Source organism: Lactuca virosa, chromosome 2, assembly GCF_052849685.1.
Source record: "Lactuca virosa cultivar CGN04683 chromosome 2, Lactuca_virosa_CGN04683_v6, whole genome shotgun sequence".
NCBI classification, from domain to species: Eukaryota; Viridiplantae; Streptophyta; class Magnoliopsida; order Asterales; family Asteraceae; genus Lactuca; species Lactuca virosa.
Genome location: NC_136427.1, coordinates 103,831,632 through 103,842,730, shown reverse-complemented (window position 1 = coordinate 103,842,730; position 11,099 = coordinate 103,831,632). Strand labels below are relative to the sequence as shown.

Sequence of the window (11,099 nt, the reverse complement as noted above, 5' to 3'; positions counted from 1 at the left end):
TGGTGGCAACCGGAGCACCACAAGAAAACAGCCACTCGAGCTGTGATGGCGACGGGCACGGCTGGGGCGTATCTTCGCTGAAACAGAAGGAGAATGGCAACCGGGAGTGACAACAGCAGCAACCCCATCGACGACCTTGGTTGAACGGAACTAGGGTGGTGGCGGCTGGAAGCACAACAGGAAGGTGGCGGCTGCGAGAATTAGGTTTAGGGTTAAGGGGGGATTGCATGCGGTTAAAGAATATATATATATATATATATATATATATATATATATATATATATATATATATATATATATATATATATATATATATATATATATATATATGGGGCTAACAGGGCGACGGGGAAGGGAGTCGGGTTTAAGTCCCGCTCCATACAACTTATACACATTTTACATATCTGGTCCCTCCCCATGAAATCTTTTTCAAATTAAGGATATTATTTACAAAACAGCCCCCAACATCCAAAATTTATAACAATTCAAGCCCCAAAGGTTACCATATAGCCCCTCCATGACAATTTCTTTTCAACTTAGGTACATAATTTACCCATTTAACCCCATCCATCCAAAATCTTTTCATATTAAATCCAAATGATACCAAACACCCCTTGACTTATGAAAATCTTTACAAATTAAGTCCCAAAATTACACTTTAACCCCAAGAGATATAAATCTTGTCATTTGGCTTCCCGAACCAACTCCCAACTAATTATTAGTTGGTTTTGGACAATAATAATATAAAATCATAATAAAATTACTTCTCGGGGTTCCGGTTTTGTCATTAATTATCCCATTTTAAACAGGCTGTTACAATCAGAGCTAGGGCACGGGTCGATGTGTTCGACGGGGATGTCGAACCCTAAAATAGGGGGTGAAGGTGGGTTGCACCTGATCCTACATCGGTTGGGAAAGAGAACTAAGCATTCCTTATAAGGGGTGTGGACACCTTCCTTATCACAACATGTTTTAAAGCCGTGAGGGCAGCAGATCGCATAAGAACTCTACAGTTAAGCGTGCCCGGGCGAGAGCAATCCAGGGATGGATGACCCCCTGGAAGTTTTCGCACTGGGGGCCCAAAGCGGACAATATTGTGATACGTGCAAGAGGGGGATGTTACATGTTTGATCTTGAAGTAGACTTTGGAACTGTTGAGGTATCTAAACTCTTAAGATAATAGTTCCACGTACTATGAAACTAGAATAAGACGCACGTTATGTACATCTAGGTCTTTCGAGAAAGGTGTAAGGCGAAGCTTTTCCCGATTCACCAATTACCAGACACTTTGTCAAGTGAATGCGTAGTTATTATCAAGAACACAATCTTAACTTAAAGATATCCATATAATAAATGTTGCTTGTATTATCTGTGTTATGTGCTATTTGTAAAGATAAGATAGTAACATATGGATTAGGAATTGTTGTAGAAATTAATTGCCTTTAGATATAGGTCTTGCCTTAGATTAGGAATAAGACTTATAAAGGATTGCTTAGTCTCGAATAGGCTTGACATCGATTAGATCTCATAGTTGGGTTAGAGTATGGGACCAGATCGAAGTGTAATCCTCCCTGTCTTAGGATGAACAGAAATGGTGGGTCCCGATTAGACAACCGTACGGTATGTCTGGGTCATTGACCAGAGTGGATGACCAACACTTGGCTGTTCTAGGCTGTTTTGTGAATTATGTTGCTAGCATGGCTTTATAACCCATGGACGTAGATGAAATGGAAAGCCATATTCATCAAAATCTTTGAACATTGGTTGTCGTATATGACTTACACTAGCCAAGGACTACCCTAGCAAGTGTAGTCAAATGGTTGCTTAGACAGTTCATCTGGTAAGGTGATTCTTCCAGATGATTGTCAAATTAGGATCTGTGAGGATCAGTTGGGATTGGGTAGATGGTCTTAGGACATGTTATATATTTACACCTGGTATATGTCTTGCAGGAATGATATCTTATCATTAAAATGTTATGGGCTTGAAAACCCTATGTATCTCACCAGGTTTCCCAAACCTGACCCACTCATTTTATTGCATCACCGGTAGTGGAGCCAAAGTTGAAATTGCCTAGTTAGGATGTCGAGTGAAATAAAGGATAGGCTTGCATTAGTTATTTCAAGACCTTTTTATTTACACTGTAATGTATGTTCAGATATAAACGAATGACACCCCATAGGTTTTAATAAAATAACTTTTGTTATTTCAAAGATGTTTATTTAACTGGGAACTTCCGTATTTTAATACTCAAAAGCGTAAAGAAAATTTTTAATTTGGTTTTGAAAAATGGGGGATGTCACATATGTACATATGAATACACTTGGAATGGGTTATTATTTTTGTGGCCACCATGGCTTAGGTACCCAAAACATTGTTAGATTACACAACTAAAGGGTTGTTACAACATTCTTGAACATCCTTAAGTGTGTGTGTGTGTGTATATATATATATATATATATATATATATATATATATATATATATATGTGTGTGTGTGTGTGTGTGTGTGTATGAAAGTTCTACCCTACATGTGCTCTAGTGTGACGATTTACTAGTACCTAGTTTCTTAGAACAAGCAATGGGTTATATGTTCTACTTATATAAGAGCTTGGGTTTGAATGAGCAATGGTGTATAGTATGATATGTTCCCTTTATACAAGAGCGTAGGTTTTACCCATTATTGTGAGATATAGTCTTTGAGATTGACTTCGGATATGAGAGTAGAAAAATGTTGCATTTGTATTTTTTTGAAATTGTTGACTTATTATTGGTGAGTTTGATGTTATTTCACAAATTCCTATCTCTGAAATATTTTCTCCAACATTGAACCATAACAAATGTTTTGATGTTTGTAAACATTTTGTCTATATTATTAACTTTATCATATACCTTTAAAGAGTTAACCTGGTAATGTTCGTTAGGCTTTCCAAACCTAACATATATATTTTGACACATATTTAGACTAGATGACTAAAGAAGAATAAAGGTAACAGAAGCATGAACTATTAGAAGATCATTTGATTATGTAAAGACTATATACTAAATTTTTTCTTTGTATGGGTTGATTCATCATCATTATAAAAAAACTTATGTGAAACTTAAAGCTTTGGGACTTAATTCCACAAATTAAACTCTTTTGATATTAAAAATGCTATTTTGAAAGAGTTATTTAAAATATCTTATGTGATAGATATTTCAAGTAGTCACCGACCTCTTTGACTTTTTCAGAATTTTTTCTACCTACATAGTCCTATATGTTATATACTTATATATTACCATTTGTTATTTTGGATAGATAACTCATGATGAAAAGCTGTGAAATTTTTTCATATGTCAACATGTTTTAGGTTCGATCCGGTCCAAATGCATCCAAGAACCGGGAACTGGACCTGGACCTAGACGTGATTAGCCTTAATAGGTCTGATCCAAGGTCCATCAATTTCTATAAGGGATAATGACTTAGGAGGGTAATAACGTTTCCTGTTTGTCCATTTTAGGTCTTTAACGTATTTTTTGTGCGTATTACACCATTAAGGTTATTATAACCGTTTACAAATAGTCCTTTTAACAAGAAGAAACCGGTAAAAGGGATTATTTCTAAACAGTTATAACAACCTTAATGGTGTAATACACACAAAAAATACGTTAGGGACCTAATATGGACAAACGGGAAACGTTATTGCCCTCCTAAGTCATTATCCCCGTATGAAACTATAAACCCCTATAGTAAATTTTTACTTTTTAAATAAGAAACTTATAGGTCTTGGGGTTGGTAGTTTGGATGCTTTTAACCTCGGCCTTCTTTATAAATGGAAGTGGCGGTTTCTTAATGACAAGGGAGCTCTTTGGGTTAAAATTGTCAAATTTTGTCATGGGGAAGGTGGTGGTTTTTCGGACGATTCGAGAATAGGAACTGGAGGGGGTGTTTGGCAAAAGATTGTAGGATCCAATAATCATCTCCATGAGAATGGTTGTATTCCTTCTAATTCCATGTATATAGTGGTGGGGGATGGGAATCAAACGAGGTTCTAGAAGGATGTTTGGTGCTTGGATATTTCTCTTAGGGAGCGGTTCGGGAGGCTCTTTGCTTTGGCCTTTAATCAAGATTCTCGAGTAAGTGAATAATGGGATTCGGGGGGATGAAATTTTCATTGGCGTCGGGGGATTAGAGGAGGGGCTGAATCGACCCAATTTGATTATCCTGTGGAGATATTAAATCCTATTCGCATACTGGAAATGTCGGATAAGTGGTCTTGGGAGCTTGAATCGTCGGGTATCTTTACTGTAACGCCCCGATTCTCGAATACCAATTTATGGCTATAAATTCTCATGAATTCAAGATCTACTCGACGAGTTGGTTTCCTGACTCGTCGAGTAGCAGCGGGTTTGGGCCACGTGTTTAAGTGACCAACTCGCCGAGTCGGAAGAGTGACTCGACGAGTTGGAGCTGGAGGGTGAAACCCTAATTTCCGGGGTTTGGCACTCTATTTAAGGGATCATTAGCCTCCCTTAGTCCCTTTGCAGCCTCTTGAGAGTCCAGAAACCCTAATTCGTGTGTGTGCTCCATATTAGTGTAGATTTCAAGCTTGGAAAAAAAGACCTTGATGCAAGAAGCTTGAAGATCAAGAAGTTAGAGGCAAGAGCGTTTGTGGGTCTGAAGTCTATCTCAGCTAGCTTCATTTGAGGTATCAATTCATGATCTTGGCCGCATTCCTTTCTAGATCTCTTTGGATGAAGTTTAGGGCTTCTTGGCTTGGTTATGAAGTTATTCTTGGGTATGAGCTCAGATATGAAGTTGTGACTTCAGATCTGAACTCTCTTTGATTTGTAAGTCCATAAAGCTATCAGCTTTGGCAAGTATGAACCCCTCCTTAAGTGTAAAACCCCATTTCAAGCTTGGATTTGGCATTATGAGTCATTAGAGCCTTGCATGCACGTAAAGTTTGCAACTTTACGTGATAAGCATGCCTTGGGAAGTTGGATCTGCAGTATGGAGCCTTAGCATGGCTTAAAAAGCATCTGTATGGATGAAGGACTGAAGGGACTCGGCGAGTCGCATGGTAGACTCGGCGAGTCATATGAAGATGGTCATGAACTCGACGGGTTGGATGAACAACCCGGCGAGTCCGATGAAGATTGCCTTGGGCTCGGCGAGTGGCATGGTGACTCGGCGAGTTGGCAAGTTATGCAAGGAACTCGGCGAGTAGCTGAGGGTACTCGACGAGTTGAGGTCAACATGGACTGTTGACCTTGATAGTTGACTTTGACTTTGACCAAGGGTTGACCGTTTTGACTTTTGAGGATAATTGGTAAGCGGGTATTTATGATTTTGATCATTGATGGTTATAGGTGTTGGAGTTTGGGGCAGTGTTTCGGGAGCGTGATTTCGTGGTTCAGTCCGGCATTGCAAGGTGAGTTATCCTCACTATATTAACAGGGTCTATGACACCAAGGCCGACCCTTTATCGAATTTGTATCCGGGTAATTGCATGATATGTTTACTGATCTGTTAGATCTGCGTCCTGGTAGTTAGGACGATATTATGTTTAGTGACCTGTTAGGTCGGTATCCTGGTTATAGGATGTTGCTATGCTATATGATCTGTTAGATCGGTTTGTTTGTCTATAGCCTGTTATGTGATTATCTGTTATATATGCACATGGTTGTTGATTGGGGGTTGCGTTGAGGTGGGTCCTGCTTCGTGTTGTAGGCCAACATACCCAGGGTGGACCGGATAGACTGCAGACCCGGGAGGGCACATAGTCAGGCCGAAGGCCCGGCGAGCGGTCCGGATAGGCTGAAGGCCCCGAGAGGGCGGTCCAGACGTGCCGAAGCTCGGAGAGTGGGCCAGATAGACTGAAGGCCCGATGCGGGCGGTCCAGTCATACTGTAGACTCGGAGAGTGGACCAGGTGGACTGAAGGCCCGGTGCGGGCGGACCAGTCACACTATAGACTCGAGATGCATGTTTGTTGAGTATTTGTTGATATGAGATGATTATGGTTATATGAGGTTGGTATTTTGGGGGTAACTCACTAAGCTTTCAGGCTTACAGTTTCAGTTTATTGTTTCAGGTTCAGCGGATGGCCGCGGGTAGGCGAAGGCGTGACCGTACACTTCCTCAATTGACGATTATGATTTCTGGGAACTCTGATGTATAAACTATTTTGAAAACAAATTGTAATAATTGAATGGTTTCAAATGATTTAAAAAGTTTTAAATTTGCTCGAATTTTATGGGTGTTACATTTACTGTTAAAACAGCACGAAATTGGGTTAATGATATGACGCTTCCCATGGGTAGTATGCCTACTAGGTGGAACCGTTTTGTCCCTATTAAAATTAACATTTTTTATGGTGTGTGCTTTTGGATCGCATTCCGGTAAGAGCTAAACTGGTGGAAAGGGGGGTGGTGATAGATTCCTTACTATGTCCTGTGTGTCACAATTCTCAAGAAAGTGTGAAGCATTTGTTGCTGTAGTTTTCGGTTGTTGATCAGGTTTGGAGTCGGGTTGGGCATTGGCTTCATTTGGACCTTCCTGTGTTTTCATCTATCCGTGATGTGGTTACAAAATCCAATCCGGCCTTAATTTGTTCTTCTCTCTAGCTCCTTGCTAGAGGTTAACAGGATGATGTGGTTACAAAATCCAATCCAATCCAATCTAAACCTTTCTATTTTTTATTCTTTTTAATTTCAACAACTTTATATGAAATACACATATAAAAATAAATACTAAAAATCTTAAAAATATATATTCAAATTAATAAATACTAAAAATCTTAAGAGGGTAATAACGTTTCCTGTTTGTCCATTTTAGGTCCCTACGTATTTTTTGTGCGTATTACACCATTAAGGTTATTCTAACCGTTTACAAATAGTCATTTTAACAGGAAGAAACCGGTAAAAGGGATTATTTCTAAACGATTATAGCAACCTTAATGGTGTAATACACACAAAAAATACGTTAGGGACCTAATATGGACAAACGGAAAACATTATTACCCTCCTAAGTCATTATCCCTTTCTATAAAACCGAACCGGTCTAAATGTTCACCTCTATATGAAAATTGCAAATCACAAAAATGAGTAAACGTGTAGTTGAAGGACTAAAAAGAAGAAGTATATAGCTGAAGGATTGTTTTTGTAACCTCATTCGAATAGTGATATTTAAGATTCTCTCCGCGTGAGCTTCCATAAATCCATTTTACATTTACACAGTACGGAGAAAAAGCAAAGAAGTCATGGCGAATTGAAGAATTCAAACGGCAAACGGTGAAGAAGCCAAAGGCGAAAGCAAGCCTTCCAATCGACTTCTTTTCTGAGTTCTCCTCAAGGTAATTTCCAATTCATTTTGGTGCATCACTATGATAAAAGAAAGAGAAAATTACTCGAGTGATGGTGTTAATGGAGGTCAAAACTCTGAATCGAAGCTAACAGATTTGACATCTGATGAAAATCGAGGGAATCTGGATGAAAAAACTGGGTTTTCCGATAAGAATAATGGTTTTTCTAGAAGTTCAGAGTCAAAACCCTCGAAATTGGGGATTTCTCAAGAGTTGACTTTGAGCTATCTATGTGATAATTCGACATTAGCTCAGAATCCGTCTGATAATGGTAGAAGTTTACTGAATTCCTTTGATAAAGTTAAAGGGAAATTAGTCGTTTCTGAGGATCATAATAATCCTAATCCGGATGAGAATAGATGGGTAGAGAGAGATTTTTTGCAATTGTCAGAAAATTCTTCAAAAAGAGAAGCTGACGATGATGAAATGTATCAAATGAATAGAGATAAAAAGCCGAAATTGGAAACCCTAGATCTATCTCTAGCTTTACCTGATACTTCCATGTCCTTAGCTGCATCAAATCGTCTTCAAGATGGTGATCCTTCAGTGAGTTTGAAGCCAAGTAGGAGCTTTCAATCGTTGGGTATTTCAAACAGTAACAACACTCAAACCACATTCTCAAACGATTTCACAACTGGTTCCATGTCATATTCATATTCACAACAGTTCTCACATAACCCTAGTTGCTCCATGACTCGAAATTCAACCGACAATTATGACTACTCGATGGGTAGCCATAGAAGAGAGTGTGATCAGATCTGGAATGGTGGAGAGGGGACCAATGGATCTGTTCACAGCCGGTTTAGGCCTGTAGGTGATGGAGGTGTTGCCTTGGTGCAAAGTAATCCCTCCAACTCTAACACCAACTTGTCCTTTTTTCCATCTGAACTGCCTGCAAGAATGAAGATGGACACACAGTCTGGCGATTCAAGGGGGAGAGGCTCTGAAAACACAAAAGGGATGGAAGGTTTGGATTTCGGAAGATCACGCAAACCTTCAAGACCCGAGAGGATTCTTAGAGAAATCGTATCCGAGTCTATTCAAACAATGGCTCAGATAACTCAAGAACTCCCAGATGAAACACTCGAATCAACAAAAGATTACTTAAAGAAACTCATCTCAATTCCCGAAAAAAGAGACGAATTGGTTAGGTTACAGCTTCGGCTCGAAAGAAGATCTGATCTCACAAGTGAATCCCTTTCAAAAGCCAACAAAAACCAAGTTCTACTCTTGGTTTCCATAAGAACAGGTCTTGAAACCTTCTTATCTCCCCAATCCCGTCTCCCAACAAACGAACTTATTGAAATTTTTCTATCTGAAAGATGTAAGAACGTGAATTGCAAGCGGTTATTACCCGTTGAAGACTGTGAATGCAAGATTTGCTCAACAAAGAAAGGATTCTGTAGCGAATGTATGTGTCCTGTTTGTCTAAACTTTGATTGTGCAAGTAATACGTGCAGTTGGGTGGGGTGTGATGTGTGTTCTCATTGGTGTCATGCGGCTTGTAGTCTTCAAAAAAATCTTATAAGGCCTGGAGCAAGCTTGAAAGGGCCCACAGGTACAACAGAGATGCAGTTTCATTGCCTTTGTTGTGGTCATGCTTCTGAAATGTTTGGGTTCATTAAGGATGTTTTCAAGTCGTGTGCACAACAATGGGGTTTGGAGACATTGATCAAAGAGCTTGATTGTGTTAGGAAAATCTTTAGGGGGAGTGGAGATTTCAAAGGGCAAAAGCTTCATTTGAAGGCTGGTGAGTTGATGTCCAAGCTTGAGAACAAAGTCATGTCCCCTTCAGATGTATGCGGTTTCATCCTTCAATTCTTTGACTGTAAGTCTCACAATCCATTAGTACTTATCACTTAATCAAGCATATTCTTATTTTGTTTTGCATTTTATAGCCCTAGATGCAGAAATCATGCCTGATTTTCCCATTTCCAATCCACCAATCCAAACCTCATACAACATGAACATGAACATGATGGGAATGGGATCATCAAGTAATCCTCACGATAACAACCATAAACCTCTGCCACACATGATGAATTCCAATTCCAATTCCAATAAAATAGTAATTGAAGACGAATGGTCGGTGAAATCGTCTAAAAAGGACAAGGACGCGTTTGACAGTGTGGAAAGCCTGGTGAGAATAAAAGAAGCGGAGGCTAGAATGTTCCAGAACAAAGCGGATGAAGCAAGAAGGGAATCCGAGGGGTATAAACGGATGATCAGGACAAAAATTGAGAAATTGGATGAAGAGTATACAGATAAAATAGGGAAATTGAATTTGGAGGAGATTGAAGAGCAAAGGAAGAAGAAAGCGGAAGAGGTTAAGGCGAAAGAGAAGGATCATCATGAGTATTATAAGATGAAGATGAGGATGCAAGCTGAGATTGCTGGCTTGTTGGAGAGAATGGAGAAGACTAAACAACAATGGGTCTGATCATTCACATCTTTTCACCTTCTTTGACAGTTTGTTGTTGTGTCTTCAAAATAGTGGCCATGATTCACCGTTGTAATGTATTTTTTGACTTTCCATTTTTTTTTCTTTTTTTTTTTTGGCATTGTGAATTGTGATGGGTGTGGTTGGGGTTGTTGTGGTAAATTTGTGATTCACCGTTTTGGTTTAATTGGTAGAATGATGATTATTGACATCTTTGGATATTGTGTTTTTTCTGATATTTTTGTTTTGCAATCGTATCATTTATTTATTATAATTATAATTATGTGTGTGGATTCTTTCAAAATAAAAGTGTGTATATGTTGCTGATTGCTGAAGGGTTTTTAAAATTTAACATCACTTTGTGGATATTAGATTGTTCTTGTTCGTCTTTGCTTTGCTGGTGGAACAATCCTATCCTATAATGAATCAACAACAATAAAAAAAACGCAAAATATGTAATCAGTTTAGAATCCCATCTGAAAATTCTGCTCAACTCTATCACGTTTTATGTCCATAAACACGAGGGAAAAAGTATTAACAAAATATTATTTTTTGAAACTGAAACAGATCTCCCCATTTTCTTTTAATATAAAATTATCTTGAACATAATTAACTTTTTAATTAAGCTAATTATATAAAAAATTAAAAACCCAACATGTTATAATTTTTTATTTGATACTAATATTGTTATGTATACATAATTTAAAAATTAATCATTTCAAAGCTGATTCATAATATTTAATGCAAAGTCTTGTCATTCATGTAGTAAAAGTTCACTCTAAGTTTTTTATAGTTATCGCATGACAAATTCTGATTTAAAACCGGAAATTATTTGATACTAGTTTTCATTTCGAACGACCTTTAACAATGCACGACTCTATGAACAGATTTTTCATAGATTCGCAAGTATTAGGTTTTACTTTTGCACATTCATATAAGATGACTCGTAAATTTACAATGTTATTCACGTCTTCACCAACTTCGTTAGGCAAACAATGTTAGTTTCAATGTATTAAAAATTGGTTCCCAAGATAAGAACCTAGTGGTTGAAGTGAAGAATTTCATATTGTTCAAAATTTGACAGCTCGACACCTTCAAAATATTATTAGTGCTCTACGGTTTACCTCTCATGATGACTTTAGGATAGGGTTTGACACGGCTATCATTAAACGGTTATTAAAAATATATATAGCAATACATGCTCAAATTAGGAAGAACAAAAATAAATGAATGGTTTGTATAAATGGTTTAACTTGTTTAACTGGAGCATTTATAATATATATAAATGAGCTTTTAAATGTTGAAAATGCTTGAA

The 11,099-nt window shown here is 38.0% G+C and overlaps 1 protein-coding gene across 1 annotated transcript; it reads left to right on the top strand.

The window, feature by feature from the left end:
* The first annotated feature begins 7,185 nt into the window (after positions 1 to 7,185).
* TTA1 (class I heat shock protein, putative (DUF1423)) lies at positions 7,186 to 9,995 on the top strand. The gene is made up of 2 exons (XM_079078285.1): positions 7,186 to 9,172; positions 9,243 to 9,995. Exons 1-2 carry the CDS (start codon positions 7,366 to 7,368, stop codon positions 9,782 to 9,784), a joined length of 2,349 nt encoding a protein of 782 aa, XP_078934411.1. The 5' UTR covers positions 7,186 to 7,365; the 3' UTR covers positions 9,785 to 9,995.
* Positions 9,996 to 11,099: the final 1,104 nt, after the last annotated feature.